General features: G+C 43.3%; 2 protein-coding genes across 4 annotated transcripts in view; one reads left to right on the forward strand and one right to left on the reverse strand.

Moving 5' to 3' along the window:
• The first annotated feature begins 1,281 nt into the window (after positions 1 to 1,281).
• C1H11orf42 (chromosome 1 C11orf42 homolog) lies at positions 1,282 to 2,913 on the forward strand. Its single transcript, XM_036197141.1, has 3 exons — positions 1,282 to 1,353; positions 1,631 to 2,429; positions 2,697 to 2,913. Exons 1-3 carry the CDS (start codon positions 1,282 to 1,284, stop codon positions 2,828 to 2,830), a joined length of 1,005 nt encoding a protein of 334 aa, XP_036053034.1. The 3' UTR covers positions 2,831 to 2,913.
• Positions 2,914 to 3,105: 192 nt separating this feature from the next.
• Fam160a2 (family with sequence similarity 160 member A2) overlaps positions 3,106 to 25,116 on the reverse strand; it is a 48,545-nt gene continuing 26,534 nt past the window's right edge. For 2 of the 3 annotated variants that reach the window (XM_036197112.1, XM_036197102.1), the window contains 11 exons: positions 14,728 to 15,056; positions 13,953 to 14,591; positions 13,481 to 13,639; positions 13,210 to 13,296; positions 12,852 to 13,019; positions 10,008 to 10,087; positions 9,614 to 9,819; positions 8,305 to 9,096; positions 5,886 to 6,064; positions 5,565 to 5,727; positions 3,106 to 3,632 (listed from right to left, as the gene is read on the reverse strand). In XM_036197112.1, coding sequence (XP_036053005.1) covers positions 3,274 to 3,632; positions 5,565 to 5,727; positions 5,886 to 6,064; positions 8,305 to 9,096; positions 9,614 to 9,819; positions 10,008 to 10,087; positions 12,852 to 13,019; positions 13,210 to 13,296; positions 13,481 to 13,639; positions 13,953 to 14,591; positions 14,728 to 14,865 — 2,970 coding nt within the window. In that variant the 5' untranslated portion in view covers positions 14,866 to 15,056 and the 3' untranslated portion in view covers positions 3,106 to 3,273. The remainder of the gene's footprint in view (positions 3,633 to 5,564; positions 5,728 to 5,885; positions 6,065 to 8,304; positions 9,097 to 9,613; positions 9,820 to 10,007; positions 10,088 to 12,851; positions 13,020 to 13,209; positions 13,297 to 13,480; positions 13,640 to 13,952; positions 14,592 to 14,727; positions 15,057 to 25,116) is intronic. The other variant, XM_036197120.1, reaches the window with a different exon arrangement.

The following is a 25,116-nucleotide window of genomic DNA, read 5'->3' on the forward strand; positions in this document are numbered from 1 at the left end:
TGCCTTCCCTTGAGTTCAACTGTATCTCCTTTTGGAAAGTTTTCTTGATAACACTTTCCCGTCACCGCAGTATCCTTCTGTGTGGTACGACACCTATCACTTCAGCTGGCTCAGATGATAGCCACCTTTGCAAGACAGCATTTTCCTCTAGGTCAGGCTGCAACAGGACACCCCCTAGACAGGAGACCTCCAAGGGGCCTGAGAAAGGACTATGGGACAGACAAGGTAAGGAGTGGGAAAACAATTACTAAAAAGTTCTAATGTAATTTCTTTTGAAGTTATTCTTCTCCAGCAAAACATTAGGTAGTTGAGCTCTCCGGACAAAGACACAAGGAAGATGACGAGTAATAACTAGAGTGGGAGAGGAAACTACTACATACAAATCAGCCAGGGACAGGAGTGGAGCATTAAGAAAACCTTCATGTTTACCTGGGTAATTCTGGCTTCCTGAAAAGTCTTACCAGTTACTAAGGGAACAAAATCCCATTTAGATCTTACTCTTCATGTTACCATTACTCAGCCTAACACCCACCTACACACCCCTGCTTTCTACTGCTTTTATAACCCACTCATAAATAACTGGTTTCAACCGAGGAGCTTTTAGAAGTTAGGATTCCCAGGTATACACCAGACAAATTAAATCAGAATCTCTGAGCATAGGAGACAAGTATCAGTAATTTTTAAATCTCCCAGGTAATTTATAGGTTGAGAATTATTGGGGTTCTTATTGTTGCTATTGTTGTTTAGATGTTTGTTTTCAGTATAAGTCTTGATCTATACTTCCATATCTTTCAGGACCCCAATGCAACTTCAAAACGAAGTAATCTACAACTAACTAGATGGCAGTTACTTTAGTAAAGCAGTTCAAGTGTTCCTCTCTCCAAAGCAAGAGAATGACCACTCCATGCTAAGGCAGAAGACCTTGAGACCATGAAACAGGACTGTGTAAGATGAGAAAGAGTAGAGGAGAGGAGGAGAGAAGAGAGTGAGCATCTTTGTGCTGTTCAAAGGGCAGGGCAGGAACAGAAAGGAAAAATGAAATGGCAAAGGAAAGAAAGAAAAGGGCGAAGTAAAAGTTTGTAAACATTATGGCCCACAGGCAGCAAGAAGGTTAGTAGAGTTACTGTCCTCTCTGTATCCAAGGCTCCATCACCTAGCAGGACCTCTATGACCTCATGCTGGAATAGGTCACAGCCCAAGGTGGGGGGAGGGGTGCCTTACCTTCCTGGGCACATTGGGGGTTCCTGCAGCAGTCACTACCTTGCCCAACCCCTCCCCACCATGTTGGTCAGTAACCCCCACCTGCTAACACTGGATGAAGCAGATGCCACTTGGGCCCTCATCAAGGATAAGGTAGGTAAAGCAAGGAGATTAAGGAGGAAGTGGCAAAGTGTAACCAGGCTGATTCTGAACAAAGTCTCATTCTTTCATGTATCCAAGTATCTGCCATAATCTGGCATAAGATATTCAAGGTTTTGCTATGGGAGGAGACTAGGATAATAAGTGTTGATCTGTGCATACCACAGAAATGTATTTAAACAGCAAACAATGGTGGGAAGGTCACTTTAGATAATACAAGTTAACCTCTGACCTTAACTCATCCCCTGACTTATAAACTGGCCACCTGCAGGTCATCGAGGAGCGTTTTGGGTCCAATGTAGTGGCAGTACCTTTCCTGTCGGATGCAGCCTACTATGATCTACTGGGCGTGCTAGTGAAACAGTCCCGTCGAGCCCACACCCGCCTAACTTTGCCAGGCCGGCAGGGCCGAAGGGCACTGCAATCAGTAGGGCTGCTACCAAATCTTCTAGAACAGGCAGGGTCTGAGGGTGTCTTTGCCCACTGCACTCGGGAATACTCACCAAATGGCCGAGCCGAGATAGCCTACGAAGAAATGCGAATGTTGGATGGGCAGCCCTGCCGGATCCGCCTACATATGGGAGGCCTGCGCAAGAAGGTTGCCTTCCTTCTGCTACCGCCAGGGCAGGTGAGCCTACAGCAGAATCTTCCCTGGATCCGAAGCACCCACAGCATCTACGTCATCTACCAGGTCTTCTCCTGCACCTGGCTGCAGCTAGGGCTGTTACCAACAGCCCGTGAGCCCCAGCTGCTCCGGTTACAGCGGTCACTACCTATTGCTTTCTCCTGCCTCAAGTTTTCACTGCTGCCCAAGGGTGTGCTGGGACCACAGAAGTCTCTGACCAAAGACCCCTTGCCCCAAGGAGCCACCTGGGTTAGACCTAGCCTTAGCATCTTATCAACTCTGGCCCCCACATCAGTACCTGCTGATACCCTTGAAGTTGCTGATGCACCTCCACCTGTCCCAGCCCCACCTACACCACCTCCCCAAGAAGGGCCAGAAGGCAGACCCACCAGATTCTCCTATAAGGGTCGAAACCCCTTCCGGAGGGGCCCCTATATGCTTTCAGGTACTGCTAGGGGAAATGAAGATGAAGCATGGGAAAGACCATTGGAGGGAGAGGGTACAGGGATTCTAGCCCAGGAATGGGTTCAGCAGCCCACAGTGTATACAGGACCCTTATGAAGGGACAGACTTGAGGGAGCCCAGGGAGGGTGAGATGAAAGCATGGCCCTGGTAAGGGTGTGTGGTGGGGGATGCAGCACAGAGTCAGGGTGGGGGGGACTAGGGCGGAAGACCAGGGCATGAGTCAAGCTGTGACTATCCCCAACTCTAGCAGAGAACTGGCTCTTCAGCCCCCGCAACCCCCCACCAGGAGGCCAGGGTGGGGGCCCCGGGGACCCCGACCGGCACTCCATGTCCCTGCCCCTGCTGCAGGGTCTGTCCTCAGAGTTCGACAGCGACGAATGAAGCTGAGGCAAGAGACGCAGGGGGCAAGGCCCCTAAGATCTGACATAGGGATGATGGTCCCCAATAAACATCAGCTGCTGCACCCCCAACCACCCTGGACCTGTGTGCTTCTTCTTTCTTGGGTCCCTAAGCATTAAGTCCTCTCACCTTCTAAGAGCAAAGGGGCTATCCTGAAACCCTATCATCAGTGTTATCTCTGCTGATGATTCCCCCACCTATATACAACCTTCACAGGGCCACAGCCCCATAGATAAAGGGTGGCAAAGAAGAATGAGCACAGAATAGAGATTTCCCTTTTATACATATTGCAACAAGTTCTCATAAAACATTCATCTGAAATAAATTAAAAAGTCCATTTGTCACTGCCTCCAAACATAAAAAGGAGCCCGTGTCCTGGAAATCAGCCCAGGCCACAGAAGGCCCTGATTGTCCATGGAAGAAAATTAAGGATTGAGGGGCCCAAAGCCTGAGATGGGAGGGTCAGATACCTCCTCTAAAGTATCCAACAAGAAAGGCGAGGTGACAGCATGGGCCTGGGAGATGGCAGCCAACTCCTTGAGAAACTCAGGGAAAATGACTGCACAGTAGACAGCATTCTTGACTCGCAGAGCCTCACCTTGGCGTTCAGAAGCTCCGCCCCGGGGGAGCAGAACTGGAGTTGAAGCCCCTGGAGAGCCCCCACCTAGTCCAAGTCCTGTTCCTTCTCGCCCAGGTTGAAGAACCTGTGCCGCCTGCCGGGCCCTGGTTGGACTGTGTGCATGCCGCAGGAGTAACTCCCCCAAGGATGGCCTCCGGCTCCTCACTGAGAATAAACAGAAGTATCAAGAAGGTGCTGGGATCAGGGAACCTGCCCTAGTTTGGGGAGATTTCCCAACCCCCTTAGGTTCTTGAACTTCTCGCCCGGGGTTCTGGAAGAATGGAAGGACAAGATGGACAAGAACTGAAGTTCATTTCTTATCTCTATATATGACTAAAGATTTGATTCAGGTGCTTTTCCTCATTCAACAAAATCCTGCTTGCTCAGCCTTTCTCCTCTATCCTGCCTCCTTAGCAGCCAATATTTGAATTACTTTATTCCCAGCTACAACTCCTTCCTTCTCCATGACCACCTTGGTCTGATTCATTCTAACCACTAGTGTACCACCACCAAGATCACTCTCATACATAATGTACCCTAACTTTTGTGTTTCCTATCACCCCCTAAAGCAGTAGTTCCCAACCTTCCTAATGTTGGGACCCTTTAAATATAGTTGCTCAGGTTGTGGTGACCCCTCAACCATAAAACTATTTCATTACTACTTCATAATTGTAATTCTGTTACTGTTATGAATCGTAATGTAAATATCTGAAATGTAGGATATCTAATATGTGCATCCCCAAAGGGGTCACGACCCACAGGTTAATAACCACTGCTCTAGCACTACATACAGTCAACTACTTCTACTTTGCTCTGACCACCTAAAGCTGACCTATATATATATCCTCTGCTCCTTCAATATCTGTAGTACAAATGTAGTTCAGGGATTGCTTCATTTCTTTACACTCCACTGCCTGTCTAGGATCAATCTCCTTACACCACACCACTACATCATCAGTCCCTGTCCTATACTCAACAAGACCTCCCTCCCACTGGGTATGCCCAGACAACTTCAAATTTGCTTAGATTCAATGGAGCTATCTAAAATACTGTCCTCTGTCTAACTTTCTGGACTTCACCACTTATGTAGCCTCAATTCTTCTAGCCACTAGATCATGAAAAATGTGTATTGGTTACAGAGACACCATACAGACTTATTGTTAATAAGAGCATTCAGAGCCCTTCACAAACAGGGTCTCATTGAGCAATCTACCTTCACTGAATCCAATAGGCACCTTACATCCATCTGTAGCTTCCTTTGACTACAATTTGTCATTCTTGCTTTTTCATCCTGTCTAGCTTAATTATCTCCAACTGGGAGAACCCTGAGACTACTTATTGTGATCTTCCCTACACTGACTTCCTGTTCCACTACCATTAACAACATCAGTAATTTCTTCCCAAGGCTTCTATTTCATGCACTAAACTATTAACTCAAGAAGTTAAGAATGTTGCTTTTAATGCTTTCTTATCTCCTCAATCACTACCAAATTCTGCCATATTTAAAACTACCTTGTCTCCTCAACCACTGACCAAATTCTGCAGAAACTTCCTTCCCATCTCTGCCCTATCAGGTGCTTCCTTTCTTTTCCATTATTCAAATTAAATCCTGCCTGGTCCTGATTGTTCTTCCTGAATCCCTTCTCTTAACTCCAATTCACCTGCAATTATTCATCACATCCAGATTTTAAAAACCTCTCCTAGTTTCTTAGTGTCTGAAAGAAAAATCACAACTTCTGTCCAGCCTAACTTCCACTCAAAAACCTTTTAGTCTAGCCAAATCTTTCTAGCCATATCACCAATTGTTCTGCAGCCTTGTAAACCCCCTACTCTCATTACTCAAAGGCACATGCTATAGCCAAGTTCTCACAATATCTCAACCCAAGAACTTCTTCCTCCTTCTGATCTCTAGATCATCATCAACTTTTTGTTGATACTGCCAATTAGGCTCTTAATTAATAAAACAACTCTATCCTCTGACCCAAACCCAACATGAAGACTCAATTTTCAACAGCTTCTTCAGTTTCTGGATCTTAACTAACTTGGGCTAATGAGGTATCTAGGGAGAATAAAGGAGGGTGGTCAGTTAGTCCTCACCTAGAGAATCAGAGCGGCGGGGAGCAGGTCCTGCTGCAGGACCCTCAGCCCAGTCCAGCTTGCCACGAGCAATGAGGTACTTCTTGGCTTTGGATAGCAGAGCAGGGAAGTCCTCCTGGGAGGCTGCAAAGCTCTCAATCTTATTCTTCACAGAGCCCAGCACCTATGAAGCACAATTGTATAATGTTTCTGATGGTTTCACATTGATACAGGCCTTTCTAGTCCCACTGCATCTGCTCCCAGCCCACCGAAGGTCACTCTAGCTGTGGGCCTGGCCCACCACTGAGCCTGGACGCACCCATGCATGCATGCATCGCACACCTGCAGCAAGGACTTGACACTGGGCTGGAAGACCATGTTGGTGTTGAGCAGGAAAGAGCGGAGCAGGGGCTGGGGGTGACAGGCCAGCTGGGCCACCAGCCCCGTCAGCAGGAAGTTCACATAGACGGAGTTCTGCAGCATGTTCTCGAGTTTGGCAAAGAGCACAGCCATGAAGGGGCCTGGGAAGTGGGTGGGCACAAGGATACAAGGCCTGAACACAATGCACATCGCACACATTCCTCCCCCAAAAAAGACCCCCACTAGATGAAAATTATATAAGTATCTAAGGGTGTTAAATGACCTGTGACCACTTTCTCTAGACTATTAAGGTAATCCAGATGCCAGCATTATAGACATTATGACTGAAGAGTCAGATCTTAGGCTCTAGAGTCAGAGATTTCATCTCAGATTTCAGATGTGACTGGGTAAGTTGAAAGCTCGCCAACATTTAGTTTCCTATATATAGTAAAATAAATATACCTACCTCATAAGATAATTAAGAGGACCAATGAGATATCAATGTCATATATCAAGTATAAGATCTGGCAAATTTTTTCATTTGATTATAACCATATCCTACACTGTATTTCTCAGTTTTTAAGAAGCTTCATTTAAGAACACAACAGAAGGAATAAACAGAGAGCCAAAACATCAAATCAGGTTCCATGAAGACAGAGTAACACAAAACTGGTCATAAAGAAAGCAAAAAAGATGTAACAATGACAAAGAAAGAGACTACGAACTTCAAAGCAAGTAGTAAGTCTTTAGGGGAACAGAAACCATGTCAGCTCTGTCTTTCAGGAACAGGGAATCAAGGAGGCAGACTAGACTCTACAAGAAAATAGCAACTTAGTTCGGGGGCACAGGAAACTGATTCAGGATGACAAAAAGGGATTAGCATTGCACTCTGGGAGAAATGCCTTAAGACATGACACTGGACCACCAGAGCCACTGAATCAGTATTTCTGATGAAAGATTTTTAGTGAAAGAGATTATTATTTAAAGTGTACTATCAAATGTGATAGAAGAATGATGAACAAGAGGTGGTGAATCTTGAAACATTTTATACCACCATCTACTTGATGCGTCCATATGACTAGCCTTAGCTCAAAAGTAATACTAGCTTAAGAGTCCAAACAAAATCCTTAACTTATCCATTTGTTCATTCCCTGGGGGTATCTTGTAAGGGTTAATGCAAAGAGCACAAATAACTTTACAAAGAAAAGGGGAAAGAAGTATCAGTTAATACTACAAGATGGTGGTAAAACCACACCACCTAGAAGTACTGAATAGGAAAGGAGTAGAGCAGAGGCTAAATGAATAGGAAGATAGTTTTCTATAGTCTGCAAAAGAAGGACTATGGCTCCAGACAGAAGCCCCAGTGCTATACCAAGACAGTCAATCCCAGGATTACCAAGACATAAAGTATACAACTTGACTATTGACAACTGGGATAGGTGGTTCCTTATTCAACTTAAAATTTTCCATGACCCATTGATGGTAATCCCAGTGTAAAGCTACTGTCTGCTGTATTCACAATGTGCCAATATTATATTAAATGACTTTCATGCACCAATGGTAGGCAGAATGCCAACTTAAGGGGTGCCTAATCCAAAGTCTATGGTCTTAACCCTAGCCATTGCACTGCTTCCCAGAAATTTTTTGTTTGTTTTCCCATGATAAGATGTAGATAACAACTTGATAAAGGCTTGTCTTGCTCATAAACAAAACAAAGAAGAGCCGGTCCAAAATCTCAGGTTGGATCTAGCTCCAGGGGCATCAACCCAAAAGGGCCTATCAGGTACACTCAGAACCATGCTGTCAGTTGCCCTCAAAGAAGAATATCACTCACCCTCCAATCCTTATTATCTTAAGTCCTTAAAATAACTGTATTGGACAGTCATGGCAACCAAGAAGGTACAAGACAGTGGATGGGAGAAATTAAATCTGAGAAAACACCGAAAGAGCTGACTCCAGTGCCATCAAAGACCTAGCAGCAGACTCGAAACCCAAATACACAGACTGGTGGGAATGGCACAAAACAGAGGTGCACCTGTGTCTTTCGCACAGAACAGTACAGATATCATTCATTTGGTTCAGATATATTTACCAAGCACAGAGCATCCTATTTATAAATCCCAGGAAATGGCCAAACTAAGGGAAAAGAAGGAACATGCATATAAGGACATACAAGGCTCAGACGTGAGTCAATATCCAAACCAGCACAAGCATGGAAAAACATATCAACAAACATGAGGGCATGGTACATGGTATATATGCAGAAGGGACTCAAGCAAAATGGATGAGGGCTAGGCAAATACACAGAAATGACATAGCCAAAAAGTCTTAGAAATCTGCACAAACACATTGAGAACATGCAAGAGTACACAGAAGAGAAGGCTTAAGTTAAATAGCTTACCAGTGAAGGGCTGGCTTGGTAGCTGGTGGAGGGTCCGCAGAGGGCTGCTGAGGAAGGGGCCAGGGGGCTCAGGAGGACAGGTGAAGCTCTCGTAGGCCTCCTCCTCCTCAGGAGGTAGTGGAGGCTCTAGGGGAGGCTCTGAGCCAGCTCCACCATTGCTCAATGCCACCTCCAGCTCCCGGAGCTCTTGCCCAAAGCTCTCTAGTCCTGCCATGCCTTCAGAGGTACCCTCTAATAATTCCCTAACTCCTTCCTGTGGCACCAATCGTGGTACCAAACGAACCTTCTTGGCTCCCTCTGGCCATGGCCCCGGTACCCCATTGAGCTGGGGTAGGGGTAGGTGGCCATGGGTATCCCCTACACCCACAGCTAGCCCCCGACTCCCTAGATTTTCCTCCTCCCCTTCCCCAACATTGTCCTTGATCTCCTCAGGCAGTAGGCTGCGTTTCTTAGTCCGAGAGGCAAGAGGGTTAGACTCAGGAGGGGGCCGCTCGCCATCATAAGGGGCAGACCAGGTTCGGCAGGCTCGGACACAGCGGTCTACACCACGGCGTGCCTCACGAAGATACTCCAGATAATTGTCTTCTAGCTCACCAGGCTCCTCTGCAGGGCTAGGCCGTCGGCCAGGGCTGGAAGTTGGGGATGCAGTAAGCCCTGGTGAGCGAGGAGCTGGACCTGGGGACTCAGAGCCACCTAGGCTCTGTTGCCGAAGAAACAGAGCCAAACGGGACGGTGTGGAGGGACGAGGCACTGTTACCACTGAAGAAGAATCAACACTTGGGCTTCCAGGGCCTTCAGAGGGAAGAAAGCATAAGCATAAATCAAGGAGATAGCTCAAGAGGAGAAAACAAAGATCTAGAGGCTAAAGGAGGAGACAGTAAGGAAGTAGAAATGGAACTATTTTGATAGCTAATTCTCATCACCCCCCACACCTCACTACCTCCATCGAATTTAAAAAAATGTAAATAAAGCCAGGAGGTAGTGGAGCATGCCTTTTATCTCATCACTCCTGGGAGGCAGAGAGGCAGACAGATCTCTATAGTTCAAGGCCAGCCTGGTCTACAGAGTATTATTACACAGAGAAACCTTGTCTCAAAACAAAACAAAACAAAAAACATGCAAACAGAACACATGATTGAAATAAGGAGTTCTAGCTCTTCCCAGAAATAATTTCTCTGGGAAAGTTAAAGATCCTCTCTGCAAGACCACTTATCAATTTCCCCAGAGAGGAAATTCCACTCATTGTCACCTTCCTCCCCTCACCCAAGCCTTGCTTTCTCCCTAGGCTCCCCCAGAACCCAGGCCATACCCGTAATGTCCTCCCTTCTCCCTTCCTCTCTGCTAGGCCCACCTCGTGCCCATGAGGCATGCTCTGGACGAGGTGGGCTCGGGGCATGGTGCCGACAGCAGCGAGGGATTAGGGAGAGAAACTTGTCAGCTGCTCGTCCATAAAGATCCACATCACGCACAGCTGGCTTCTGGCTCAGCATCACATGGTTACATGGGACAAGATACCTGGGAAATAGCAAAAAGAGAATATAGGGTGATCAGGAAAGAAAGCACCTGAAAGCAGGCCAAGTAAACTAAATTGCTAAACTAGGCTCCAAGAGGACACTCGTGAGCAATCCCAATACAGCCCATCACCCTGACAAAACACTAGGCCCTGAGGGTCAGCCATCCCTCAGCCCTGCCCCCACAGGTACCTGAGAACCAGCTGAAGCAGAACATCTTCACAGCTGAGGTTCAGAAGGGTCCTGAAGAGACTCAGAGAAACCATGCAAAGCTGAGGGGGAAGGGGAGGGAGGGAGTCACCATAAGAGCTCTCTACCCTCCAAACTATTCACCAATGGAAACTCCCATTCCCCCAACCCCAGGCCCAACAACCACTCTAAGAATAACCTATGCACCAAGGTCTAGCACATAAACAGTATACTATGCATTAACTAGATAAACACATAATCTTTGTGAACAAAACTTCACTAGTCACAGAAAATAATCATGTGTCAGATCCACTGCAATTCTACAGACCATATACATAACTGTACTATCTGTCAACATATTGATTCCATGAATGCTCCAATGAAAACCCAAGAAGACAGACACGAAGAAAGACTATAACAAAGTAAATGATTCACAGGAAACTATTGCAATATGACAGCCAAGTAAACACCTGTCAGAAGGGACTGTAGTCACACAGTAATTGAATGGCTACCAATAAGAGGGAACCTGGAAGAATCCCAACTGGGAAGTAGGTGGAGTCATTAAGTATGGAGTCTGAGTCATGTCTCCAACCCCAGTGTATCTCAGGAGATGGGATAAAGAGAAGCTCAGGGCAACTGACAGGAAAAGGAAAAAGTAAGTGAGTAGGTCAAGAGCAGGAAAACCTTTTGTTTTAGAAACAGAAGAAGCTTTATTCATTTCTAGCTAGACAAAAATAACATGTGCAGAGTAAGCTAACCTCACTGCTCTGAATCCCTACAGCATTTTATACTTTCCTTATGGTAAGTATGTCAAATATCTTGGTCTTGTATAGTCTTGGCATTGCTTGCTAAATGGCTGTGAGAGAATTAAGTGGATCAATAGTAGGAAAAAGTTCACATTTGGGGTAACATGGATATCCTAAATGACCATTTCAATCAGCAGTGAGAATTCAGACTCACTCAAGAATGGTAGGGTAAGCAGGAAAGTAGTCCTTCAAAGATCTGACCACCAGAATCTATAAACATTTTACTTTACAGACCAGAAGAGACTTTACAGATGTGATTAAAATTATGGACCTTATGGGGCTTACAGTGTAGCTCAGTGATAGAAGTACTTATTTAGTATGCATGAGGTACTAGGTATGACATACAGCATCATGTCTAGAATACACAGTGAGACTGGCTCAAAGAAAAAAGAAAAAGGCCTGGGAATGTAGCTCAGTGGTAGACTGCTTGTCTTAGCACACACAAGGCCCTGTGTTTGGCCCCCAGCACTGTTTATAAGAAAAATTGTAAAGAAAAGAAAAATTGGTAAAGAGGCTCAAAATATAGCAGGGCTGTGACCCATCATTGTTGGCTCTAATAGGGGAAGAAGGCAGTCAAATTGGGAATAGTCTTCAACAGACAGCAACAACAGTCCAAATATGTACTCCAGAACTAAAAGATAAATCACTGAGTTTGTGGTAATCTGTTTTGATAGCAATTAGAAACTAACACATATAATCAGGTTCACAGACAAGTTAGCCAAAGGGGTCTCACTTAAAGGCACAAAAACCAAGGCAAATACCTTAAAAGGAGTAGAAAGTAGAAATGAAAGCATCTACAAGCTTAACATGGGTACCCATTAATCAGAAGAGACCTGGTTCCTCCGAGAACCAGAAACTAAGAAGTAACAACCCAAGAACATGAGAAGCTTATAAAAAAATAAATAAAAATAATAAAAAAACAATGTTGGAAATTAATAGAAGTGCGTGCTAGAGACTAAAAACAATGCAAGAAAACCAGTAAGATCAAGATTAGGATGAAAGAATGGGAGATAAACACAAGAAGGATGAGAATGAATCTCGAGGAAATTAACTGTCAAGGCAACCCACTGAAGTCAGACAGACCTAATACCATAGCCTGCTCTACCTTTAAAATAAGGATAAAAGTTTATAAAATTAAGCATTTGATATCAGAAACATATCCACCTTCTTCTTTCTCTCTCCTCTCTAGAATGCATGAGAATCTTCTAAACTCTCATTACTTTCTCTCTCTTGCTCAGTCCATTTCTAGTCACAATGATCTTTCATTCCTAGAACATGTTATACTCATTCCCTATTGCATGCCCTTTTGTATGCTGTTCCCTCTGCCTAAACTGTTCTTAATATTCAACAGCTATAACTCCATTGACTTGGGTATAACATAACATCCTCTGAGATGTCTTCACCAGCTATTCCATTCTTTACCTAACTTTTTTTGTTTTACACAAACAGTAATCTCAATTTTCAACTATTTTAATAACTTAATTTGCTATTTATACTCTCCATAAAAATAAGCTCTAAGACATCAGCAGCAATGACTACCACTGTGTTCCCAACACCTAGTGACCCAACAGGATGTCACTAACAATACACATGTACAGGTAGAAGGAATCTAAGTGGGCAGGTGGGTGGATGTGTCCCCTGACTACAGTTCAAATGTAGCCAATCCAAAGAGGAGAGAAGGCAAGCCTACAAGGAAAAGCTTGACCATTTATTAGTACAGACACAAAACCCAAAGCACTCATATCACCCACAGCAACTGAGAGAGTGATAAACAGCTTAAGGGAACTGTGGGGCAATATATTACAATCATTGCACCATGGCAAAGTCTACAGCCCTGATGGATAACTATGCTGCAGATGCACATAGTATAAAAACAGGGAAGTAAATCAAAATGGCTAAAAGTTTAGTGCTACAAACTGCCACCTTGAAGTGTCTATGAGTCAAAACCCAAAAAAGAGCAGAAATACTCTCTGACAACAGAAATCAGAGAAAGATGGCTCACCTAGGTACAGTAAGCCAGGACAGAGTTTAAGAGCCATACCCGGGAGTTGCTGCCAATGCGGGCAACGAGAGTGTCAAGGATGGTGTGGGTGTCGTGCCGGTGTAACAACAGGAATCGCAGGAAGGTACGGAGCAAAGCAGGCTCTGAGATGCTCCGCAAGAAAAGTTCCAGATAGGCGGTACTGGCAATCATCTCCTCCACAGAGGTCTAGATGAAGGGGAGACAAAGTTTGGAGACTTAGGGTTTCCCTGCACATAAGATTCATATTCCCTGGGTTCTATAGAACAAGTATCAGAAAGGAAAAAGAGGAGAATGCTACCTACTGCCTCCCATGTAAGTCCTTTCACTGGTCAATCATACCCCAGTCCAGGTCTTCCTCACCACCTATAATCCTTACCTTGTGCAGGGCAGGGCCCATGACAGGCACCAGGAAACCATTATGGATATAATCAACCAGCTGCTTCTGTACCAGGGGGTGAGCTACCTACATGGAACAGGAGAGAAGAAAGGGATTATGAAGAGTCCACTGCCTGGAAGGGAGCAGAGTAATATAATAAAGATAGGTAGCCTAATCCCAAGTTCTATAGTAGAACTCCAGGAAATGGACCTGTTTACCCCAACTTCCCTGAAGCACCAAGTGTCATACCCCTTAGGAGCCCTATTCCTACCTGAATGACTGCATTGCAGAACTCTAGGGAACTCATGAAGAGTGCAAGCGCTGGCACTCCAGTCCAGTCTTCCCGTCGCAAGCAGTGCCAATCATCCCCTGGAACCTCAATCTTTCGGGGCAGTGAGGAGTACAGGGCACTCAGCCCTGTGGCCAGCACCTAAGGAAGGTTACCAAAGAGTCAGATAATATAACGAGGGCTTTGGGAGCTAACTAATCATAAGATTTGATGGGAATACAGGTAAAAGATATTACCCAAGGCTGTTATTAAGTTGCCATGTGCCAGGCCCTCACCTGCAACTATCTAGTTATGCTCATGTTTCAACCCCATTCCAACTCCAAGGAGTTGCTTTTGAATCTGAAGCAAAGGGCTCTCCCTGACACCTAGCTTTTCCACATCTCCTGGATAGGAAGATGCTGTCCAATATTCATATGCCACACCACCCTAACCCCCGATCCTAGGGCTTGCTAACCGGGCAGAAGTAAGAGTGATCAGCGATGTAGCGGCCCACAGTGGGGCTCCCATCTGAGAGAGCCATGAGCAGAAGTAGAGCATCACGGGCCTGCTGGCCCAGGGCGCCTTCTCGATGGACAAAAGGAACAAGGCGAGAAAAGAGGAGAAGACGTGGAGCAGCTCCAGGCTCAGGAGGTGGCTGCAAGAAGAACTCGAGCAATGAAGGCTCCCGGGCAACACACACACACAGTTGGCTGAGAAGTAGCACCAGGCCTTCATCCAGTGCTGGGCTACTGGGCACAGGGCGGCCACAGGCATCCAGCAGGGCAAGCAGAGCCTCACGAACTGGCCCATGCCGCAACAGAGGCTGGCGAGCTTCGCTCACTAGCATCTCAAATAGTTTCAGCTGCTCAGCCCGCCGTTCCTCTACCCCATCCCCAAACTCATCCCATTGCAGCTGCCATGTTAACACTCGGCTCAGCAGATCTTCATGCAGAGCAAACTCTAACAGGGGCCCAGGGCCTGAGGGGGCCGAAGGAACAGCTCGATCCTCTGCCAGCAATGTTAGCATTTGGTAGGTGTGGTTTCGAACAGCACTGAGATCATCTGCCCCTCCAGCAGCTGCCCGTGGGCCTTGCCGTTCCAGGATTCGAACCACCTGATGCAAAGGACAGAAAAGAGGAAAAATCTAAGATGATAAGGTAACTAAATGGGGTGATAAGAACATAGAACTCTGAAAGTTAGGACCACTAGGGTGAGTAACAGACTGGGTATCTTGCCATGGAGTCTCCTACCTGAGACCAGTGATTCTTGAAGACCATGAGGCATGTCTCAGGGTCAGCCATGACAGGGGTCTGCAGACTGGCCCCTTGAGGTACTCGGTGCCCAGGAACCCGGGAGGCCAGCCTGCTCAGCCAGTTCATCTTCTCCATGAGGCAGGCTGGACAGGGCCAGCAGCCAGAGGACTATACTTTGAGATTGTACCAGCTGGAGGTTTTCTCCACTTCTGTCTCCAATCTGCTTCATCCGGTCTGTAGAAGCCAGTAGCTGGCCATAGAGCCACAGAGTACACCAAACTGGAATTACAAGCCCAGAGTTCACTGTCCAGTCCAGAGTTGCAAATCTAATTCAAAGGAAGAAGATGAAAAGGATAACAAAGCCCACCTCTCTCAACTTCCCTAAAAGAATAACTCAGAAGCATTCCACTGAAAATTCCACATAGCCAGCAAAGGGTGGTGCATGCCTTTAATCCCAGCACATGGGAAAGCAGAGGCAGGTGGATCTCTGTGAGTTCAAGGCCAGCCTGGTCTACAGAGCAAGTCCCAGGACAGCAAGGGCTACACAGAGAAACCCTGTCTCAAAACAAACAACAAAGAACTCAGCTCCACATGGTCAACACATGAAACTTACATACCCAAAATAAAAAGCATAATTTCTACCACCAAACCTGTAGCTTCCTCAACCTTTTTTATCTCAGTAAATGTCACCAACATTCACCTCCATTCTTAGATCAAAACCTGGGCATGGCCCTTGCTTATCTTTTTCCTTCCAATATCTAATTCATCAGCAAATCTTGTCATTTCAGAGGACTATGAGTTCAAAGCCAGCTTGGGCTACATAAAGTTCAAGACAATCTAAGGCTACACAGTTTTAAGACTTTGTCTCAAAAAAAAAAAAACAAAAAAAAAAAAAAAAAAAAAACAAGAATGAAAAAAAAAGTACAAAAATAAAATCATGTCTCATTATTACAATAGTTTCTAATTTAGCTTTAAGGCAGGCTCTCATACACTGAACAGGCTAACTTTGAACTGTTGTTTGTTTTCTGATCTTTTTAGGGGGCTCGCTACCCACCTCCCAAATAAATCACACACGGAGGCTTATTCTTAATTATAAATTCCCAGCCTTAGGTTGGTTTGTTTCTTGCCAGTTTTCCCTAACTTTAAATTATCCCATCTAGTGTTTGCCTCTGGGCTTTTCCCATTCTCTTACTTCTGTAAATCTTACTCCATAGCTTGCTGTGTAGCTGGATGGTTGGCCCCTGGGCCCTCTTCCTTCTCTGGCTACTTCTTTCTTCTCCCAGATTTCTCCTTCTAAATAGTCTCTCTGCCTGCCAGCCCCGCCTATCCTTTCTCCTGCCTTGCTATTGGCCATTCAGTTCTTTATTAGACCATCAGGTGTTATAGACAGGCACAGTAACACAGCTTCACAGAGTTAAACAAATGCAACATAAATAAAAGTAACACACCTTAGAGTAATATTCTATAACACTATGTAACCCAGGCTGGCCTCAAACTCATCATCCTTCTGCCTTACTACCTCACCTTTGCCAGTGCTGTGATTAGAAATGCATGCCACTATACCTGGCCTACTCCTGAGAGTTTATTCTCCATTTAGCAACCATATTACTTTCTCTCCTCTGTTGGCAGCCCCCAGTGACTTCCTATCACACTACAAATAATCCTAATTCTTTACCTTAACCTACAGAACCCTGGACAATGTAATCGCTATAAGCTCTGTCAGTCTCCTCCTCACACATACTTTAGTCACAGGTCTTATTTTCTATTCCCTGAGCTTAGAATCTTCTCCAGCTCTTCCCATTGCTCTTACAATTCTATTTAAATGTCATCTTCTCAGAGAAGCCCACCCTACTTAACAAGTTTATCTAAATATTTTATCTTTCCACCTTCATTTTCTAGTTTCTTAGTCCCTTAATAGAGTCTATGATCTAAAATCTATCTTATCTACCTGTCTTCTCCGTGAAGAGCTTAGCTCTTTGAGGACAGGATCTGCCTATCTTAATGACTTTTTTATCCTCAGTGGCTAGAATAGTATCTATCTATTGAATGCTTGAATAAATACTTGCTCAATTAATGGACAAATGAACAACATGTACCAAACGAGCTACTGACCCACAGCTCCTTCTCCATAGCACCAAACACCTCATCAGTATTGTCTCTAACAAGCAAAAACTCTTCACAGGAACCATGTGGTTCAGCCTTGTTTCCTCTTTACACTCAAAAGGAGCTTAAAGAACCCAGACATCTGATAGCAGTCCCACACTCTGACCTAAGATTATATTAACCAACACCTCCTTTCATCCATTTCTCTCACAATCACCTCATCATAACTAAAGGAAGGTAGCAACTGTGCTGAAGGACACTTTTTGTAGATGTGATCTTACAAAGGGAAAGCCAATCCGAAAGATCAGGGAGGGTATACTCAACTGATTAACTCAAGGTACAATGAATGGTACTGGTAAAGTTCTGGGCACTACGCTAAGAAACCACTGGAAATACAGGTAAGACAAAAATAGGGTGGGGTGGGAAAAATACACAGAAATATTTGCAAAACTGTAATAGAAGAGTGAAGAAAAGCAACTAACTGTTCTGGGGTGCTGTAAGAGGGGTCCACAGAGATAGTATCTGACTTAGGTCTTTAATGATGACACAGTTACATGAAGAGCTTTCTTCATAGCAAAAACAATAAAGCCAGGCTCACACCTATAATCCCAGCACTTAAGAGGCTGAGGCAAGATCATTAGTTCTAGTACAGTCTCAACTATACGTTAAAAAACAAATCTCAAAATAATAATAATAATAATAATAATAAAGCCTAACCAAAAGTACAACACTGGGGGGAACAAAGCATGTCATCTGAAAGGAGACTCCAGGTTTAGTGTGGCTTAATCACTACTTCAAGAGCAGAGGCATGGTACTGAGTTGAAAAGTTAAGAGTGAAAGTTACAAACACCACTGAAGTTCATGCTATAGGAATTTGAGTTTTACCCACTGACCTCCTGGAGACAAAAGTCTTAACAGAGACATGATAAGATCAGATTTATCTTTAAGAGTACCTCAGATATCCAGGAAAGGCGCAAAGCTACACAGAGAAACCCTGTCTCAAAAAAAAAAAAAAAAAAAAAAAAAAAAACCTCAGATAACATTACAAGGTAGAGCAGAGAGGGACAGATGTCAGTAGACAAGTTATAAAAAGTTGTTTCAATGGTCTCTTTTTAAAAAGTAATGGCATAAACTAAGGTAGCAAAAATACCAATAAAAAGCTAAATCTTAGATTCACCTCTATCTCAACATGTCCTGTGCAGTAAGTATTCATATCAGTAATGTCTTTGCACATTACTTATACTGTGTTTCTTCTATTTCTGCAGGGAGCCATATCATTCATTCTTTGAAATCCCACCAACAAACCATTCAAAATGTTTGTGAAACTAAATGTTGGCTCAATGTAATTAATAATAACCAATGTATATACTGAACACTTACTACATACCAAGCTCTGCTCTAAGCACTACTTATTAGTTTCCTCATTTTACAAATGAGGAAATCAAAACCCTGAGAGGCTACAAAAACTGCCCCAAATTAGCCAGCTGGTAAGCAGCTAGACTAGGATGTAAGTGAAAATAATGTTTCTCTGGATTTAAATCAAAAGGTGAAAATAAGACCTGGCACATATAGGAGCAAGTGAGGTGATTAAATCAACTAACACAGGAGACTTGGGAATGACACTGTTAACTATCTTGTAACACAAAAGGAGAACTGTGCTTCACAGAAGGTGATGAGATCAGGTATAGTACACACCTGAAATCCCAGCACTCAGGCTAAAGCAGGGAAGATTGAGCCTCCCTAAGTTGCAAACAGGTCCCAGCAACCCAAGCTACAATAGCAAGAAACTATCTTAGAGGGAAAAGAATAAGATGGAAGAAGAGAAGGAGACAAAGAAGAGGACAAACAACAGTTTTAAGCATATTAATTTTTGAGATGCTTAAAGAATTATAATATTTCTAAAAAATGGGATAGGAATGTAGTCCCATTGGTAGAATGCTTGTCGAACTCTCATAAAGCCCTGAGTTCAATCCCCAGCACCACATAAACCAGGAATGATGGTACACTGGGAAGGTGGAGAAAAAACTGGGCAGAAATCCTAGATCATTTTCAAATACAAAATGAATTTAAAGCTGACAGGGCTATGTGAGGCTGGCAAAATAAAATAAAATAAAATAAAATAAAATAAAATAAAATAAAATCAGATATAAATTCTGAAGTTGCCAGTCTATAGGCATTCAAGGAAGCTGTGAATATTACTATAAAGAAAAAAAAAAAAAAAAAAAAAAAAAACACCTAAGGGCTAAATCTTAAGGAACACCAGAACTTAGGAAAGCAAAGTGTGGTGGACTGAATAAAAATGGCCCTCATAGGCTCATAGGGAGTGGCACTATTATGAGGTGTGGACTTGTTGGAGGAAGTGTGTCACTGGGAGTGGGCTTTGAGGTTTCAAATGCTCAAAGTCCAGTGTCTCACTCTCTTCCTGCTGCCTGCTGATCCAGATGTAGAACTCTCAGCTCCTTCTCCAGCACGATGTCTGCCTGCAAGCCATGCCTCTGAACCTGTAAGCCAGCCCCAATTAAATGTTTTCTTTTATAAGAGTTGCCATGGTCATGGTGTCTCTTCACAGCAACAGAAACCCTAAGATACAAAGAGAATTGTTAACAAAGATTTAGCCAGATGCAATGGTGCATACCTATAATTCTAGCACTAGAGAAGCTGAGGCAGGAAGATTTTCAGTTCAAGACCAGCCTGAGTTCTATAACAAGAGAATTTCTCAAAAACAGAAACGAGAAAAACAAAACTGTGGGAGCCCACAGAGGTTTCCTAGTGAGATCTGAGTTTGCTCTACCCAGCAGGGCTGCATAAGGGGATGGATTGACTACATGTATGGTTACCAGGTGTTTGGAAGGGTCTGCACTTGGGCTGTGCGGTGTGCTTTGATCTAGCAAGGGGAACTTTAGCCCAGCACCCTTGGCATTGTTATAAAAAGCCTTTTTGAAGAGCCAGAAGGGGATAGTGGATTTTGATACAGGTCCTCCCGAAGCTATCCTATGTTTCTTTCTGTTTCTCTCCCTACTATATTTCTATCTACAAATTCCTCATGCCCCTCTCTTCCTCATAGGAACCCTGTAAAAGGCGGGTGCTGGCCTCCCACACAAGACAAAAATACCAGGCCCTGGTGTATGCCTTTAATCCCAGCACTCAGGAGGCAGAGGTATTTGAGATCAAAGCCAGCCTGGACTTACATGGAGAGCTCCAAACTAGCTAGGGTGCATAGAGAAACACTTGGCACCCTCCCCAAAGCACGCACGCGCACACACACACACACACACACACACACACACACACACACACACACTAAATAAAGACAGTAAAAGTAGCCGAGCAGTGGTGGCACAAGCCTTTAATCCCAGCACTTGGGAGGCAGAGAAAATGGATCTCTCTGAGTTCAAGGCCAACCTGGTCTACAAAGTGAGTTCTAGGACAGCCTTCAAAGCTACAGAGAAACCCTGTCTTGAAAAAACCAAAAAAGAAAAATAATAAAAAAGACAGTAAAAGTAGTCAGAAATTAAAGGAGAAATCCAAAATATAATGATATAGAAACCAAGATGGTTGTTTCAAAAGACTGGAGAGAGACTGTCTAAAGTCCCATAGAAAACAAGCAGAATGAAGGTGGAAAACAGTCCACTGGTTTTATTGAGTTTTTAATATAACCATAGAAAAATAAAGAATGATTAAAAACAAGAGAAATATAAAATGCACTTTAACAAGTTTCAGTGACATAGAGAACAAGAATAGGGCAATTTGTATTTAAAAAAAAAAAAAAGAGGAGGTGGGAGTCAAGAGTTCTGACTGGTTCTGAACTGAATGTTGGCCCAGGCCTGTACTCCAGCACCTGGGAGGCTGAAGCAGGAAGATCACACACAGTTCCAGGACAGCCTATGCACAAAATAAGAGTTTGTGTCAAAGGGGGGGGGGTGCTTTTATTTGGGTTTGGGTTGGGAAGCCTCAAGGCTTTTTTTGTTTGTCAACTGAGAAAGTAAGTCTGAAGAAAGGAAAAGTTGATATAATGGATAAATAAGTTAGGGATAATAAGGAATAAGGTATCTGAGAAAGAAAGGCATATACCACCTTTCTGAGAAGGAAGGAAAACAGTAGTACAGGATGAGTGCCACCTCAGGTAACTATAAAAGCAAAAATCAGAGGGAAGTATCTACCACGTCTTCCCCCAGCCTGTCCCTCACTCAGGAAACTAACAGTAAGGGAAAAAGGAGAAGTGAGAAAGTAGAAAGCCACAGAATATATGCTCACTCTTTCATAGATAGTCTCCTATAAACCACCAAACAAGCACATGCACTAGTGGCTATCACCAGAAAGGATGCACTGGAAAAAGTACTTACCCATAGTCCCAAGGATTTGAGGTTTCAGGAAGATACAAGCTAAGCAATTCAAAGCCCACAGGTAACAATAAAAATTCTCCCCTCTTATTGCTATTAACCTTTCAATACTATACCATATACCCACCTGTGTTGGTTTCTTTAATCACTGCCTATACCTTTGTAAATATAGTCCCATTATTAATTAAACTCTTGTGAAACCCAGCCTGAGCCATCTGCCACCTGCCACCTGCCAAGAAGCTTGACTGATACAAGAATATCACTGTTTACAGAGAACTCTCTACAACATATCTCATTTGAAGACTGAAAACAAATACAGCCTTATGCTCAGGAAAGAATAACACAAATAGTAGGTAAGGCATGAGCTCTGAAATTCCTCAAACAAAAGTCTAAATCTCAATGCACCATCTTCCAGTTATGTCATCTTAAATAAATCACAAATTTGAGCCTGTTTCCATGTCAAAAAATTTCTAATAAATAAGTATTCTTTTTAAGAATTAGTAAGAGAACAGCATTCTGGGCATAAAGCAAATACCCTGTAAACTGTTTCTTTTCTCTTTTCCTTCCTGATCCTGTTTGGCCAGGGTGCTCACATCTCTGAGATGGGAGCTCTAATCTGCTCTAATGTGTGTCTCATGCACGAGCCTCAGTAAGTTCAGCAAATAAGCTCTTAATGTATCCAAAACAAAACCCCCTCCAGGTTCTGAAAGACGAAAACCTCCTCCTATCTTGCAATGTATCTGGGGTACCCACTCTTGCTCCCCTGCTTAACTACCACAAAGCACCTACAGATATAAAACTGACTCTCTCCCTGCCCCAAGGCCTTTTCTCACTATTTCCTGCGGCCCCTGAAAAATAACCACTTGGAATCTGCACCTCAGAAATCAAAACTGAACACTCTTATCTAGGCCTTGTTCAAATATTGAAAAAATATGAAAGGTCATTCCTTGGTATTCCTGCCACCTACTCACTCCAAGCAAAATTCAAGACAAGATAAAGAGGACAGAATTGCCATATAGTTACATGCCTTTTGTCCCACAGCAAAGTCAGAAGAAAAAGATTCCTCTCTGTCTCTCTCTGTCTCTCTCCCCTCACTCTGTCTCTCTCTCTCTCCTGATTTATCTACAAGCTCAACCACAAGGTGAACAGAGAAAAAGCAGTTGATTTCTCCAATCCACACATGGCCAGAGTTGGCTACTCACCTCAGGGTACAAAACACAATACAACTTTATAGGCCTACACAGCAAAAGGTGTCAAGCAACCTCAAAACAGCAGGGACAGGAAGTGGATCAGCCTCAGCCTCCATTAAGAACCTTTGCCCTGGGTGAGGTAAAGAGAAAGAAGCAGGAAGAGACTTTACCAGGTAAGGAGAGACCAAATGACCTTCTAAGAACAGACCTCTTCCTAAGCAAGATTGATTATTGGCATAAGGCTGTTACCCCAAACACTGAAAGTGGACAGACCTGATTAAACCTGTAGAAATACAGTGAGGTGGGGACACTAATAGCCTATTCAGCTGGAGCCCAACTCACACATACCCTCCCTGCTTTTCCATGTCTTGGACAAATGGACTACCACCAGATATGGCCCACCTCCCCCATACCACCTCGGCCTCTTGCAGGCATCTCTTCATCTGAGTGGATCCTCCTAAGGCACAAAGTAAACTTCTAGTACACAGTAACTGCCTTTACAACAGTGACTCCTCAATGTCACACACAGTTATCTCTACCCCTGTTGTTTGAGGGTGACAAAGAGGATGTCAAAGACTGGGTGAAATTAATCCTAAAGGCTAAGAAAAGTTCAATGGGCAGAGAAGAAAAGATGTTCCTAGAAGAGGAAGCAGCTTTTACAAAGATTTCAAGTCTGAAAAAGCAACATGTTTGTTAGAGAACTGTGAGCAATTTATTCAAGCTAGAACATGAGGAAGGAGTGGCAGCAGACAAGGCATGAAGAGGTGAGCTGAGGCCACATTAAGAAATTTGGATGTTGTCCTACATGCTACAAAGAGCCAAAGTTTTTAAGCAGTGTAGTACCATGCTTGCATTTGTATTTTTAGAAAGATCATTCTAGGAATGGACAAGAAAAGGTCAACTTTTAAAGCAATAGGCTTAAAAAATATAATTAGATAAGTGCTAAAGAGCTAAGGAACCAGGCTAAAGTTGGTGAAGGTGTGGTAATATAGGTAACGGAGGGGAAAGTATATTACCATCTTAGTGACTAATTAAATTTAGGAGCTGAAGGAACAGAAAGAATAGAAGATGACACATGGGTGAAAAAAAAACGGGTCAGGGCCAAACACTAAGTTCTGTTCCAGGCATATTAATTAAAAGATACCTGTGGAGATATATGCATACCTGGACATGTATATTTAGAACACAGGGAGAGATTGGGACAGATACAGAGAAATAATCACATCACTATGATGTACTTTTTATATTTCACATTCTCCCTCTAAACTAAAACTGTCTTTTTTTCTCCTAGCCAGAATAAGAACTCTATGCAACTCTATGCCAGTTCTATGCAACTTCAGCAACTTATTTCTATTGTTACCTTATGGGACTGCATTCTCAATAAGAATTTATGAATAAATGAATGAGTTTGTTTTCCTAGCTCTTAGTAAGAATGCCTGACACATGAATGATACGGAAAAAATGATTACATACACCACCACAAAAATATTTCTACCACTACAGCATCCTCATCCACGTTTCACTCTCTCAGACCTACCATTCCTCTATATATCAGAAATCAAAATCCATGTTAATTGATGCGTTACTGTGGCAACAAAGAGTTTAGTATAGCAAACAAAAGGTTTTCCAGATCCTATGCCTTCTCTAGTACAAACAAGAATTTAGACATATCCTAAGAATACTCCAATATGCTAGCCATGGTAGTGAACACCTTTTATCCCAGCACTTGGAATGTAGATGCAGGCAGATCTCTGAGTTTTAGGCTACATGAGACCTATCTCCAAAAAGAAAAAAGAAAGAAGGAAGGAATCCTCTAACAAGTTATTATGAATATGCACCAGATACTATACATACCTATTCCATGTCACTGGCACAGTATTAAAGCCCTCATTCCTATGACACTCTCAGTCCCCTTAATCTCTTTTTGCAAATAGAACAATTACAAATCATAAAGACGTACTTCTTGCCAGTATGAGGTTCATGACAACTTTCCAATACATCATGTGTCTTTTGCCCACATCATCTTTACTTTCTATTTCAAATCTACCAATGAAGATGCCACATTTTGAGTTGTTTTGTATCCCTGTGTGACCTCTAGCTTTTAAATATGACTCCTCATCTCTAAATTAAAATACCTTCCTTTACCTATTTCATAAGCTATCAATATAATTTCAGCAAATTTTGAGGTTGCTATGTAAAGCCTGAAACTTTGATTTTATACTGAATTGTTAAATATAAAAGCATGAATGCTATTCAGCTATCTGAAGTTCCATAAAATAACTATATAAGTACATGTTTCTTCAACCTAAAACAACACACACACACCACTATCATTCCAAGCATCAGGATTTCATGAACCAGTAAAATATTTTTTAATTAAAAATAGGGTAGTCACTTTTTATTTTCATGACTTTCTTTAAATTTAACATCTACTTTACCATTGCTTATTTCTTCAGTGAAAGAGCAAAGAGTACCTTAACACCAAAAGATTTAGAACAATAATCTTGGAATAAGTTAGCCCCACCCCCCCTTTAGCAGTGTTGGGGATCAAACTCAGGGCCTTGAACACCACAGGGCACTCTTTCACTGAGCCACACCCCTCAGGCTATAACTTTATCTTTAGTTCTTCCTTCCTATCTTATATGAATGAACACTACCATGGACCGGATCCATGGCCCAGTGTTAAGGAACCACAGCCTGTTACACTTGTAGGTCCTGTAAAGTTCTGATTATCAAGGCTGCCAAAGGTTTTA

This window comes from Onychomys torridus, chromosome 1 (genome assembly GCF_903995425.1).
Source record: "Onychomys torridus chromosome 1, mOncTor1.1, whole genome shotgun sequence".
NCBI lineage: Eukaryota > Metazoa > Chordata > Mammalia > Rodentia > Cricetidae > Onychomys > Onychomys torridus.

Coding starts and splice junctions, on each gene's coding strand:
- C1H11orf42 (XM_036197141.1), top strand. CDS start 1,282: ATGTTGGTCAGTAACCCCCACCTGCTAACACTGGATGAAGCAGATGCC. Junction 1,354..1,630: donor GGGCCCTCATCAAGGATAAG/GTAGGTAAAGCA, acceptor GGCCACCTGCAG/GTCATCGAGGAGCGTTTTGG. Junction 2,430..2,696: donor GGGCCCCTATATGCTTTCAG/GTACTGCTAGGG, acceptor CCCCAACTCTAG/CAGAGAACTGGCTCTTCAGC.